This window comes from Buteo buteo, chromosome 21 (assembly GCF_964188355.1).
Source record: "Buteo buteo chromosome 21, bButBut1.hap1.1, whole genome shotgun sequence".
Taxonomy (NCBI): domain Eukaryota; kingdom Metazoa; phylum Chordata; class Aves; order Accipitriformes; family Accipitridae; genus Buteo; species Buteo buteo.
This window is the reverse complement of record NC_134191.1, coordinates 15,522,417-15,537,554: the sequence shown is the minus strand read 5'-3', so window position 1 is coordinate 15,537,554 and position 15,138 is coordinate 15,522,417. Positions and strand designations below refer to the sequence as shown.

General features: G+C 37.1%; 1 protein-coding gene across 3 annotated transcripts in view; it reads right to left on the bottom strand.

Moving 5' to 3' along the window:
- Positions 1-15,138, bottom strand: part of ARHGEF3 (Rho guanine nucleotide exchange factor 3) — a 138,555-nt gene that overhangs the window by 78,291 nt on the left and 45,126 nt on the right. For all 3 annotated transcript variants that reach the window (XM_075052702.1, XM_075052704.1, XM_075052703.1), the window contains one exon: positions 14,628-14,694. In XM_075052702.1, the coding sequence (XP_074908803.1) occupies positions 14,628-14,694 (67 nt within the window). The remainder of the gene's footprint in view (positions 1-14,627; positions 14,695-15,138) is intronic.

Below are 15,138 nucleotides of genomic sequence, written 5' to 3'. Positions count from 1 at the left end.
GCGTGACAGTGAAAAGTCTTTGCTACAAAGGAGTCCCTATGTTGCTCCTTCACTTTTCGGCAGGAACTCCTCCCCATGCAGCCACACAGCTTGCTCTCGCTTCCTGTCATGCAGTGTACTAGAAGTGTCAGAAGCTGAGTGATATGTATTGCCATGTCTATCTCTGTTGTGGTTTTTCCTCATAGGCTGCCTCAAGTAATATTTGAAACAGACAAAAGTTTTTTAAAAATTACTAACAAGCGAATGGCAACAGTATGGTAAAGGTAAAGACATCATTAACATGTTTTTCAAGTAATAGGTAGGTCTTTGGGAACTTTGAGACTCAATAACTGAAACACAGTCCATCTCCTACCTGTACAATTCTCCATCTTAAACAGCAGCAACGGGCTTTAAACTCAAGGGCAGACAACTATCTCCAAATGTAGATGCCTCAGAAAACAAAACAGCTGGTAGACACTGGGTAGAACTTTTATACATTTAGTTCACAGAAAACTTTCAGTATTTCAGAAATTAAGGGATCAGCTAAACAGAAGTTCTTAAATTAACAAAGGCATAATGGCAAGAACTCAGCACAGAATGCTTTAGAATCAGCCCAGGATCAAGGCCCAAAGATGAGCTTGGCAGAGGACCCAAATTTTGCACGTGAGGACATGTGAAGAAAGCACAAAGCTTGATTTTATCCCTGGTAGTTCAATATAACTAATGAAAGAAACTCCATTTTTGCTGATTCTTCACCAATCTAGATAAGCAAGACTTCAGCAACTGCATCCTATGAATCCCAGTGAATCTTCCTTTCACTGGAGTTTGGAAAGCTATATACCTTAAGCATCAAGAAAACTTTAAACTTAAAGTTATTGCTGCCTTAAAAATATCAAATAAGACTGTTGCTACCTCAATGACATAAAATTTCCCAGCCCACTTGAAATTTCAAAACTGCATCTCCTGCTGCAAGGACTCCCTGGACACGTACACACTGGCCATCAACAAGATTGAGAACTCTAAGTCGGGAAACTTAAGAGGATTAGGTTCCAGACTCATAACCCAAACTACAAAATATAATGCTTCCTTGAGAGCTCTTACATTTGCGTGCCAAATCATTCTTCAGACAAGAACAACAGAGAGACTGATCTGCTAATAATGAGAGTCTTCAGTGGTCTCTTTCAAACTACCAACTAGGTCACTTGCATTTTCTAGTACATATTTGCCTTTAATATACACTCAGTTAATTGCTTCATTTGGCCATCATATCAAGTTACCTGACTTCAAGGTAAGAAAAGTTAAGTTTCATGAGGTGCTACTCTGAAAGTTATCAAAGTACATAACTTCCCACACATAATATGAAAAATAATATTTGCATATGATTCATATATACCAGTTTAGATGTGCATGTGAGCAGCCTTCTTAAAAATCTAGACATACATAGATATCAACTTCCCTTAGCCAAAGTTAGCTAGAAAACAATGCAGAATATTCGACCCCCAAAAATGAAATCCATAATCATCACAAGCGATTGAAATACAGTGCTTTATATGGCAACTAAAAATGAGTGATTTGAAACAGCTTTCCTTCATCTTTCCTGCATTACAAACTGAATTAACTGTTTTGGGCAAGTGAAATTGTCCTCAGAAACTAGTAAATAGGAACTATTGAGAGATATATGAGATTTGGGGGTTTTAAAAGCATATGTAGATTCTAATGTAAAGAACAAGTGCAAATAAATACAGGGAAAAGTAAAAACCTGGAACTTTTCTGATCCTTCGTACACACGCTGCAAATACACAGCGAGAAGTTTCTTGAGTGCTTACCTTTTAAAATATTTTCTATACATTTGTAAGATAGCGCATTCTTGGTTTTAGAAGACTTATTGATTAGTCATATCAGAAGATGGAATATGTTCCTACTACTATTCCAAAGAAACTTTTTTGTTTGTTTAAGACTTAATAATTGTGTGAAAAGCAAAGCTCAGGCAAGTATCCATTATGGACAAAGAGAAACAGCTGAATGTATTACTCAACTGTTTCATTTTAACATATTAAAAAAAAAAAATCAAGTTTTCAGTATAATAAACAGAAGATGAATACATTTTTGTACACACACACAGATAATTACTTCATATACCGTACATCCTTACACCTCACTCTTGATCTGTCCCTACCGTGTTCAATCTTTTGTGACTTGCTTAGGTCTATCGACACTGAGTTGTTATGCAAAATTCTACAGTAGGCAAGAATTTCAAGACAAATTTGAATTTTCGTAGTAAGCTAAGAGCAATTTGATCTTCATTTTTAAAGAAAAACAGGTCCTTAGTGAGCTGGTGCAATCTTTCATCAGTTCAGAAAAGTTTCTGCTGAGCTTGGTGGAAGAAGATGAAAGGTGAAACTGGTATCAGTCAGTAATAACTCCTTTGACAACAAGAGCCATTGCATCTCTCTGCAGACAGAAAATACTAATTGAAAGAATCTTCAGGAAGCAGAAATTTTAGGCCAAGACTTTAAAAAAATTACTGAAGTATTTCGCTTTTGGGATACTGTAAATGCTGTTGGCCTGTCTCCTCTGCTTAAAGATGAGCTAAAACCAAATCTTAGCTGCCTTGTTTTCCGACCCTTCCAGCAGAACAGTTTATTTTTCAAAGGAAATCCATATAAATTCTATATATAAGCCTGGAATTTTTTTCAAGGATTCTTTCCTTTCTCTCCATTAACTTGTCATTAGGCTGTCAGTAGATCTAAGTTATTCTTAAACAATCTTTCACCCCATCATAGGAAAACCTAATCCTTTACTATCAGAATTTGGTAATCCCTCACCCATGCTCAAATATCGGGGTGCAAGTTTTTGAAGTGGTGTGGTTTCCATAGGTCTTAAATTGCACCAAATACAAAGTTAGGTAGGCAGGCAATTTTCAATCAGATTTCCTGGTAACATTCGGATTTCCGTATTCCATTTCCTGGAGACCACAACATGCAAACTCTTTAACTTGCTATGCTTCTTTATATTCGGACTTGCACTATTTCTTAGGTCACCTATAACCTTCTGCCTCAGTAGCCATCAGAAATTAAGAAGCCTAAAGACAGATACCACAGACTTCAGCCTAGCATCAGGCATGAGATTAGGCAACCAAACTTTTTCTCATCAATCTAGTAAACAACGTTTAAAACAGTCTGCCATCCCTACCTGTATCTATCAACACAGGTTAACAGGATGGTAAAACCTTCTCTCCAACCTCTGAGTAAATAAAACATTGTATTTGTGTTTTTTCCCTGCAGCTTTGTATCAGTCAGCTCCAAGGTACTCTGCACTTTGTTGACAACAACATCAACAGCATCCACCTGAAAGAAAGTGCAGCTTGAACTCACATATATTGTAAACATGCACATAAGTACCAAGGAAGGAAATCGAAGACATTTTATCTAGACTCCAGGCAGCAACTGCCTCAAAAGATTGAGGTCAAGAACTTATAATTGACAAAATACATAAATATATGAAAGTTGTTCATTCGGTATCTGTGCAGCTATAGCACTGCTGCTGAGTCCAATACAGTAACAAAACATGAAACAAGATAGCACCACGAACACAGGATCAAATAGTCAGAAACATCCACAAAACTGTGGGTAAAAGGAATTAAATGTTACTATAAGTTTGGTTTACAGGAACAAAGAATGAATACAGGATAATCATTATTTAAATTAAAAAGAAAATATCTGAAAACACTTTGTCTGGGAAACTTTCCTGCCTTAGTATTCTCACTTGTAAAATGCACAAAGCACTGGGGTGGCATAAGGTTGAAGTTTGTCAAATGTTTATAACAACAAGTATACGATCAGTCTTTATTCAGACAGTATACAGTCAGTTTCCAAGTATATTCTGCTGACTGATCTTGTCAAAATGATAGCAAAGTGCAAGCAAAACTACCTAAACAGTTTCATTGTTGCTTTCATCCCTATAGTTCTTAAAAGTAAGGAAATAAAAAGAATAAAATAAATAAAATCATTCTTTCAGGGCAGTATCCTACTGTTGCAACTAGAATTTTTAACTGTGCCATGAAGGGGAACATACACATCTGACGTACTGTGGTAGGAAGACATGTAACATTCCCTTTTTCCCCATCCAGAAGCCTAAGCAAGTTAAATGCAGGTTCACATGCAGCCACCAGGCCATTCAAAAAAACCTGCAGTTATCTCCCTCTTTTCAGAAACTGTGTTTGTAAGGGGGCTGACTTCAAACTTTCTGTAGCAGTGAACCCATTCTTTGATTTACCTGTTGGAGGAAACCCTCCTCAAGGTTGGCATTTGATACACATTTACTATTGGCTATTAAATCAAAAAGTTATTGAAAAAAATACTGTTACTCAGAAGAAAGATATCAACCTACTTAAATATTCCTTTTAAAAAGAAACAACTTCTGAAGCTTTAATCCATTTCAGTAGGTGACATTGGCATGAAGAAAGCAACTTACTTGAATTAAGCTATGAGGGGGCTCAAGTTCTTGGGCAAATAACAGAGGTTCTGCACTCTTCAACAAAATATTACTACAAAACAATAAAAGGTCGTAAGAATTTAAACAAACAGGAGTATACACAAAAGCTTGCATGATAGTAATCCTCAAGAGATGACATACTGGTTTTGGTCCTGCTTTTGTCTACCCTACAAGATACTTTTAGGGTACCCGCTGACATCACCTCTTGGATTGCCTTTGACTGTATTTTATCTAACGGAAACTCCAGGCAGAACGCCTCACAGGCTGGAACACTGGCCTCTGCCTAACTGGCATGTGCTAACAAGGGGCCTGGCTGTGTCAACTGGTTCCTAATTCTGTGGTTACAATCAAGTAGAGATTCAGAAGCTTGACCTGGCTCCTTCTAAGAGCTAGGAGAGATGCTTACTGGTAGCAATTTCTCTGTAAGACTTCCTGATTTGCCTATCTCCCATAGTAGAAACTGTTGAGTTTGTCATTTCTCACATATACTCCCAGAGATAACTATTTGGCAAACTCTTAAGATGATGCTTCCCAGAATGTGAAAGATTGTCACAAGTTTCTGAAGACATTAAGAGAATACTTTTTCTTACTGCTTATACGACTGTAGTAGCCCAGAAGCATCACACTGAAAAGCACCAGCCACTGCCCAACTGAGTACCCTCAGAAAGTGCTGCAATTCTCCTCTCCCATCTTCTTCTAGTATCCTTCCAGTCAGGGCATACAATCTAATCTTTTTAGCACTGGTATAACTGCCCTCATTTTATGACCTTTTCATAAGGCTACTGGTCTGCTTTGGTCTGGAAGTGTCTGAGAGGACACAGTAATTGCTGAAACTTAGACTACTTCTTTTGAGGATATTTAAGGTTGTGAACTACTGAAAACTTGAAACAGTGTTAGGAAAAGAAATAAAGCTTTCCAAATTCAGTGGGGAGCCTGCTGGCACATAGATTGAAACTGTTTTCTCATTGTGCATTGCGAGTGTTTTAATGATGCTAAATTCAACTCAAATATTTTTAAATGTGCATTTTACAGAGTTTTAGAACATTACCTCAAATCATGTTAGGATCACATCATATACAATGCTTCATACATCTTCCATTAGATTTAATATTCCATTTCAAAACACATAGCAGAACCCAGGAATTATGAAATCTGTCATTGTGAGTGGAACTTAAGAGCTACAACAGATCTGAATTTATTTTAAAAAATTTAATTTAGTATTATTTAAGAAATGTTACAGTATGTTCTTACAAATGTTTAGATTATAAATGCTTTAGAGAAAGAATAGTTTATTATTATGTTTACATGATATCTAGCAAAATGGAGACCTTGTTTTCTAGTTGCTACTGTAATAACAAAATTTGTTTCCAGGCTGCTATAAATAAAAGACACCACTGTATTACTCTTATTATGCATGTACCTCATATTTTAAAAGATGGCCATAATTTTTAATTGCTGTCTGCATTCTAACCACAGAAATAGCATTAGCTTTCAAGAAAAACCTTGTTCTTATGTTTGGCTTAAAAATAATTAGGACTCATTCTAAGACTGAGATGTCTCAGAGCAAACGTGGCTGTGAAAGCACTTTTACGTTTGGGATGAACAGCAGTCTTCACAGAGAGTACCAAAAACCCCACTCAAAATGCTTCTTTCAAGTGAAAAGATCAGGAGGAACTCAAATTTCCTTTTCTTTTTCCATCAGCTCTTGAGAACTGTTTATAAGCTTTTTCAGAAGTTCAGAAATTTTCAGGCTTTACTTCTCTCCTGGTCCTCTAAAATATTTTGTTTGGATTTCTGTCACACATACAGCTTGACAACCTAAATCAGAACCTGTGGAACTGCAGATGGAGAGGCAGACGTTTGAATAAAACCTCTAGTAGAGCACAGAGGATTGCCCAACTGCTTCTGCAAATAATGCTTTTGCAGCCTTTTCCAACTGTGTAGTCCATTTATTGACTTTTTGTTTAAAACTTACTCCATAGTTTTAAATAGTATTATCTAAGCACTGCCAAACTGGAAACTTTTACAATCAACTTAGACTGACCAGTGAGCTTTCACAGTATGAACACTAGGAAACTAGACAACACACCATCACAACAATTTGGAAAAAAGGAAAGGGTGATGTTAATAACATATCTTTGTAATAGGTTGTAATAACACCAAAGTTCTACTGCAAGCATCCATGACTAGTAAAAACAAACAAAAAAACAATTAAAGTCCACGCATACAACCATTCATGCCCGCTAGCAATTTTAAAATAAAATCAATAACATAAATAATTATCAATAAAATACCAATATATAGCTCAAAATTATTTCTAAAATGTTGGTTTCTTAGACTGAGTGGCATCAAATTCAACCAGACAACAGCATCATCCTGTTAACCATTACAAGTTTCTGAAAAAAAGCCGTAGGAAATAGTAATTTCACATCATGTGTTCTCAAAGAGCAGTCACTGGTGGGGTGGGGGGAAACAAATACAAAGAAATGGGCAGAGTTTGGTTTGAGTTAAATTGAACAGGGTCAAGTTCATCTGCTGTTGAACAAAGAAAAGAACAGTAAATGACAGCAGGAGTACAAGGTAACACCCAATCTATGATTAAAGACAGGAAATCTGCTATATAACAGAACATCAAACTTAGCTTAAGAGAATGACAATTGGACCTATCTGCTTTATCTCATGTTGCTTCTAGCTCAGTATTGTTTGTATGTGCAAAATAGCTGGCATGACGGCTTTATAGCATATACAGAATATTTCTACTATAAATAACAAACCACACCCGGAACAAAAATAAACTTGTTACAAAGCACTTACAAAGATCCATAAAATAAAGCCCTACAATGTTAACAGAATCACTGCAGAAAGTATTTTTCAAGAAAATATCTATTCTGTGAAAAGATAACACGAAATTATAAGAAATCCTTCCAAATGGGAGATATCACACTATTTTCATTATCAGAAAACCTCAAAATATTAATTGAATAACTGAGCTTGAATAAACAGAATAGCTACCCTTTACAATACAGATAGCAACAGAAGAGTCTTGCAGATGTACAAGCTTATGACAGTCTCTTCATTTCAAGAACACATTAGCCAAGTGCTCCATAACCATGCGTCAAAATTCTTGCCCCAAGAAACATATAATCTAAAGTGTATTTTATCTAACTAACATGTCATTAACTTGAAAGTAGCCCTGTAAACTAGGTAATTGGACAGGTTTAATGGCTATGTACTTAACTCATAGATTATTTTAGACATAAAAACTGCATACATTTAATAAAACAGCTACTGAATTGAGTTAATGAAAACATTGCAAACTCCTAAGCATTAGAGCACTGTCTAGATAGCACGAGCAATAACAGCTCATAAAATGTGCACAGGTTTTTCTGAGTCCCAAACTACTAGAAACTTGGTGAAGTCTGAAGGCCAGCCTGCACCATTTTCCTTTATAACTAACTCATTCATAAATAACTCATAGATATCTCTCCAGCACACGTTCATGATTTTTGCAGTACTACTGTATGTGAAGAACCTTGTAATTTACAACATCCATTGATCCTACAAAAAGATACAGCCATTTATCGCAGACCTAAGAACTAATATGTCAACAAACCATGTTTTGCTGGAATTTCAAATAACATTCTGACATGACATAGCTAACCTAACATCACACATTGTAGATAGAATTTACCATGGTAATTAAATCATGCTAAGTCAGCGCATCAGTTTGGAATAATACATTCCTGAATTCTTCAAAATTGTCTAACTAGTCACACTGAATTGCTTTTTAAATTCAGTGTATACATTAAGAATACAACAATTCTGATATGTGTTTTGGCACTGCAGATGGAACTGACTGCTATCCAGTTACGCAAATGCCACACAATGAATTTCTGATAGCATCTCTGTTTGTTTGCCAACATAAACCTTGCTGTTCCAAGACAAATTAGTCTTGTGACTAATCAACAACAGTTCCAATGGTTTGTTCAAAAACAAAACCAATAATAAGCTAAACTGTTTAAAACTCTGCCCACAGGTTAAGCAGGGAGACATCAAAACCAGCACTTCTACAAATAAAAATCAGTGTCCAGGGTGTCTACTTGCTACAGTTTATAAGCTCTACCCTTCTGAACTACATACTGTGTATCATGGAAGGGAACTCTTAACATTCCTATTGCCCCCAACATTGCTGCTATCAACAGTGAAGTAAAGTTTTCCGGCTTCTGCAATGCTCCAAAGGAAGAACTGCAAGGCTACAGAGAAACTCAGCTTCCACCAAGCCCATTATACAGGCCCTATGTTTACAGCATCCATCTTCTAATACATTAAAGCAGAAAGACTTATGGAATTGCTTCTTACCACTTCTAATATCAGGTATCAGAGGCATTCTGGCCCAAGAAAGGTCAATGCTGGACAGAGGCATAACAGCACCTCCACAAGGGCAGAATAAAAGCAAGCCTGAACAAAGACAGTAAAAGGGGAAGTGCTGGAGCAATTAAACTCTGAAATGGAAGAGCCTGCAACCCACTGGAGGAAGGAGGAGGAGGAGATCTAAAACGAGCGAGTGGAGCACAGGAAAACATCATCTGTTAGAAAGGAGAAAAAGGAATATGGAATTTGTACTTTTGTACTTTTTCTTTTCAAAAAGAAAGGGGGATGAGACTGGTCAGGGATCAAGCATCCACCTAGCATCTCTTTAACCTGCTGCAGGAGGTTAGAAGAAACAGGACTCTCCACAAAGAAAGCAGATGAGCATACAGTACCAGAGCAGGGATGCAAGCAGGACTCCCCCAGGTGGAGGAGTCTTTCCATGACACATGAAGGAACTCGTTTCTGACTGTTAAGTCATAATAGGTATAATAATTCCACTCACAACTATGCTGTCAATTATGCAAAGTAAACTCCGCCCCTCTCTCCCCAGAAGCTATTTCAATTGTGTATACAACATACAAATATATTAAAATAACAAAAAACCACACGTGCTTTTTAATGTATACGATAACTTGTGCTTTAAAATCACATTGATCATACGGTGAGATAATGATATTTAAGCACATTTGATCTAGAGACATTAGTGCATAATTTTACTTCAACAAGTATGAATACAGGCCTGTCTGATATCACTTCTAATAAGTGTCTGTTACAGGTAACATCATTGCTTAAGCAAATGAGTATCCGTGGATACAGACATTAAGTAAAACCAGTCAGAATCCAGGAGAGGTAAAGAGGTGCTTTCTGTGGTAATATGTAATTATGTAATTTATGTAATTAATCATGAAGATAAAGCTAGGAAAGAACTTCTCTCAGCAACTTTTATCTTGTTTAGATTCATGCACCCTGAAGGGAATAACTGAAGTCTGTCAGGCTGCACAAAAAAAATATACTGTTTCGTAAATACTGTCTGAAAAGTTTTGTATTCCTCCCATTTGGCATAAAAGACACCTTTTTCTCCACAAACACACTTGCAGCAAAACTAGCAAAGAAACCACTTACACATCTAAAATTGACCTTCAGCATTTTTAGCACATCTTTATGTCAGGCTTCTCATAAATTAGACCAGCCTTCCTCACAGGTGACCGCATCTGCAGCTTGGTTGGTTAAATGCTTTTGCAAAACTAAAAAGGAAGCAGAAAAGAAGGAAATAGGAAGAAGCCTAGCTGCAGTAAATTATTTTCAATCTTCAGGCAACTGCACTCCAAACACATGCCTCAAACTATTTCAAGTAGACAATGTTGGTTTAGATTCCACTATTTTTTTATTTTTAGGACCAAAGTTCTTCAGCCAAATTTGGTGCGGGGGGGAGGGGGAGGGTAAGGAAGTAGAGAAACCATCATAATGGTTCAGATGTTTAACATATACAGGAAATGATGCTAGCTCTTGGTGGAACAGAGAAATATCAATGATAAGCAGAGACAAAACCAGCATCCTCTTCAGTTATGCCTACAACCCCAATACTCTTCATTAATCAGATACCTGCTTTTCTTTTAATTGTCTGGCGGTTTCTTCATAGCCATCTGAAGTGTCATCATATCAACAGTGGGACTACTATGCACCACTATTTTTGCAAACCTATCCAAATACATCATTAGAAAAAAAAATCATTTAAAAACTTCCAGTAACTTGAGCCCACCATTCACATAACTAAGTCTAGAAAATTATCCTGCTGGCAAAAACAGGAAGTGGGTGATTTTAAGGGAGCAGAAGAAAAGACAGATAAGCTGAAATCTGAAACTCCCCAGGAGAGATTCTTAGTCTTCTTCAATTCAGAACTTTCTTATAAATAACCTGACTACTCTTACTATGGAAAAAAATAGCACACAAGCATGTAACTCAGGACTGTATCATAACTAGCAAACAACCACAGAAGGTTTAATCCTGGCATCTTCCAACTGTGCATGCATGACTGTACAACTGTAATCCTCATTTGATGAGATGCTTTATTAAATAAAGCTGTTTCCCACCCTACATGGCAACATAATGCATTATTTCCACAGCCACTAGGAGCAGCATATTGAATTGCTATCTCTTATGTATAAGCACCAAACAGTGGTGCTGAGGAAAGCCTTTTATCTGCATCAAGGTTTTAAGGGAAGGGTGGCATGGAGATAAGAAGAAGAAAAAGAGTGAGAGCTAATAGCAACCGGGAGAGAGGGAAAAGATAGGATTAATATCAATCTCTGTGCTAAGATCCGTGTTCTTCTTTTCTTTATATATATTATTGACCTGCCTCTGAATTGCCTCATCCCATCAGATATTCATGCCTTTTCTCCTTAACCAAGCCTTGGCCACAAATTGCTCCCCACCTACATGACATCATTATCTTCCCAAAGTCAGTATTTGCGAAGGCTGACCTGATTAACCTGTAGTGTTTTACAGAAGACTTCTGCCTCCACTCTATACTTCCATCTCTGCTTTCACACTCACTAGCTTTCATCCATTTCCATAATTTATGCCTTCCCCCCCCTGCCCCCCCCCCCCCCCCCCCATCTTTCACTGCTCTTTGCTTTTCCCATCCTAACTATCCCTCTTCCCAAGTTGCGGCTTCCTCCTCTTTCCTTCTCCAACCCTATACCAAGTATCTTCCTTTGCTTTATTCCTTTTCTGCTCCGAGTACCACATCCACCACCTAATCTCCCATGTTGTGGGTTTCCCATTACACTATCCCTCCAGTTTGTGATATTCTTGTCTCCACAGGTTGTGTTTCTTCCTCCGAAATTGCAATTCTCACTATAAATACCTTCCCTCTAAAATAGTCTATTTCTGGACATCTGACTATACAATCTCTTCAAAGACCTAATTAACCTGATGCCTCGCATATATGCAGGAGAAGCATATAGCAGAGAGATTGCACTGCTCAGTAACTTAAAGTCTAAATTTAATCTAAACCAGGATTGATTGATTTATTTAAAAAACAAAAAAATCAAAATACTGATATAAATATCACTGATACCTAAGCACTGCCTAAAGTTCTGGAAGTAACTGCTACCATTATCTAAAAATGACTGCATTGGTAGAAACACATAAATGATAGCATCTTGACATGGAAATCCCCATTGAGAGAACTAAATGTGATCTCTAACCATGGGGTTCAAAAGAGCTGCTCAACACGGAAAAAAGCTTCTTCTGATAAAATAAATTTAAGTAAGAAGAGGGAAAGAGAAGTGCAGAGGAGTTTCTTTGGTAAATGTTTAGCATCTGGGCCTTGCTTATCTTACTTTGAGGTTTATGTTGGTGTATGTTCAAGGATGCTTTAACATGCCCACTTTATCAGCATGATACAGAGACATTTAAAATCGGTGAACTGACTGCAAAGTGGACAGGTAGATGAACACAACGTTGCAATTTGTGCTTAGCAACTTTCTTCTCTTTTATTTTTTGACTGTTGAAATGATCATGTATTATAGTCTGTAATATAGAAATAGCATATATGTTTAAAAAAACATAGCTATGAATAAGTCAGCTCTAGAGTTTTGTTTGTTATACTCAAGCATGGCACTGTTCCGCAGTCGACATTAACTTAGTTCTTTTACCTAATAAGGTTTTACTCCTGTTTGAGAAAAAACATCAAAGTTAACCTTTTATCATTCACCAGCTGTATGAAAACCTTTGTGACTTCAAGTCTGCTCATTGGGCTTTTCATAACACAATTTTTCCATCCATCAGAATAAACTTAGCTCTCTTTTCCCGTGCTCAACTGTCTTGGTTTCAGCATCCAAACAGATCAAGCAAACAACTGATACAGTTTCTTCCCTTTATGTAGTAGTTTATTTCACACAATTAACTGCAACTATGCATTCTATGAAATATTACAGCTATAGAACTTGACATCTCTCTTAGTATCCCATAAGTTTCCTTAAAAATAAGGTGGCAGACAACTCCCAGAGATTTTCATTTCTACACATGAAGGAAGCGGTTTGAAGATCCTTCACTCACTGCCTTGGTTTTTTTCTAATACTACCTATTCCTATCTCCTTTCAGGTTCTTGATTTCTCCTCTTGATTCTGAAGTCTTTTACTCCCTAGTTCTCTGTTCTTCGTGTACTAGCCTACTCCACCTCTACCATGCAGCTTGGATCATGGACTTCATGCTGCCACACTTACCAACCCTAAGCCCTTACTTCCAGTGAGCTATTGCTCTTTGAACTTGGGATCACTGTTCTCCAGCTAGAACTCATACCTGCAATACTCTTCCTACTACTTTCATACCTACCGTCTTCCTCAATTACTTTGCCAGCACAGTTGAGAACTGGGAAAAATACTAGAGTCAATTTTATTTTTAAACTGGCCCTGAAATTTATAATTAATCTACAGGTTAGAGGTTGTTGGTATTTTCCTTACATTCTTGACAATGCTGCTGTGAGGGAACTATTTTCTCGGTAACGCTGATAACTTCATCCCCACAATTTTGTGGTGCAACACAAGAGATACATGGCAAAAATAAAAAGCTCACGGTAAACAATAGTGGATGCTCTATTGAAAACATGAAATTAGAATGCAGAAATCAGTATCAAATATTGTGAAAAATATTTTTCGTGTTAATGAAGCTTACCATATTATGACCACACAGACCAGTAAACCTGTCAGTGCCATTTACCCTTTCAGCGAAGCATATAAGTAATGTCTTTCTACATAAATGTTTTGTTGGAAGAAGCTCAAACAAAACACATTTATATGCTCTCCTGAATACAAAACTGAACTCTTAAGATTCAGTATAAGTCAGTCCACATTACAGGTAACGGTAATTTACTGTTTATTATACCAAATGAAGTTTGCAAGACAGAAAAGCCCTTCCTTTAACCAAAAGATCACAGTAACACTGTGACTTAGATACAACATGCAGTGACAACTCCTTCTTCTAGACTGTATCCCAGGCTACAGTACCCGCACACATGGCAAACACACCATTGTCATCTGAACACTGCCACCATCACATTAAGTTTTTCAACAAATGGCGTAGAAGGCTTCACAGGTCATAGGGGACAGAGAGGGGACAACCTGACTCTCTGAAAAAATTAATCTACCTCTGAAACCTGAAGCAAACATGAGTAAAAGCTCCTGATACCACCAGCAAATATTAAGGTTCTCAGTTTCACTTGTATTGCTTTTTCATGTACCTTTTCACTCAATTACTGTGAGAACACACATGCTTCCATATTTCTTTGCTCAGCCAACCAGAGAAAAAAACCTAGTCCCTTCTGTCTCATAAGAAATCCATGTAATATTTCTTATGATTCTCCAACTGTACTTCTGCAAAATGCCCATATACAAGCTTTCAGCAAGTAACTTTACAAATATCTCTATCAGATTTAAAGACCACTTAAAAACCAGTACATATCAGTTCAGTTTTGCTGATTTATTTTCAGATATGAAAACACATCCTTTTCTTTTTTTTCTTTTTAAATCACATTGTACATTAACCCACTTACATTAAGTTATCTCCCTCATGCCTCATAATAAGTCAGCCAATCACATAAACAAAAGTTGGGTTTTTTTAGAAAGACTTTTAGGAGGGCACAAAATTACAAGTTCCATTCTGTAGTTGTTTTGCTGTGATTTTAGTCCTCACAGATTGTGGTTTAACTATGAAGTTACACTGCAACAGAATGAAGCAGGAGGGAATGTTACAAAGTATGAACAAAACAATACCAAACTTACCCCTCTGAAATTCCAGCCCTTGGTTGAAGGAAACAAGGAAAAATTGTTCTGTTGCTGTTGTTTTGGCCTGCAAGATGAGACAAAGAAGAGTGTTTACCTTTTCAGCTGTCATATTTTCTAAATCAGTAACAGAGTGACAACAGAGGGAGAAAAAGAAAAACACAGGCTTCAAGTACTAAGACACCTTAGATTTCCTTGGCTGCACTTCTGACAGGTTTCTCTCTTCAGTTCAGTTAAATGTTTTAATTCAGATTGAGAGCTTAGGGACATGGCAGCCTTACAAGCCTTCAGAGACGCACTGACTTGATGTCTGAGAACAACTTATTACTCCTGCTGATTTTCAAAAAGCAGAGACAACCCTGACCTGAACAGTGTGGGTCTATGAAGCTGCAATTATGTCATGTGATGCAAGATGGTGCAGTCTGCCAGCTGTACTACATAGGGACACTGAAGAGCCTTTAATCCTAACACTGAAGCTACGCGAAGCACCAACGTAAAGCAAGCTAGCCAT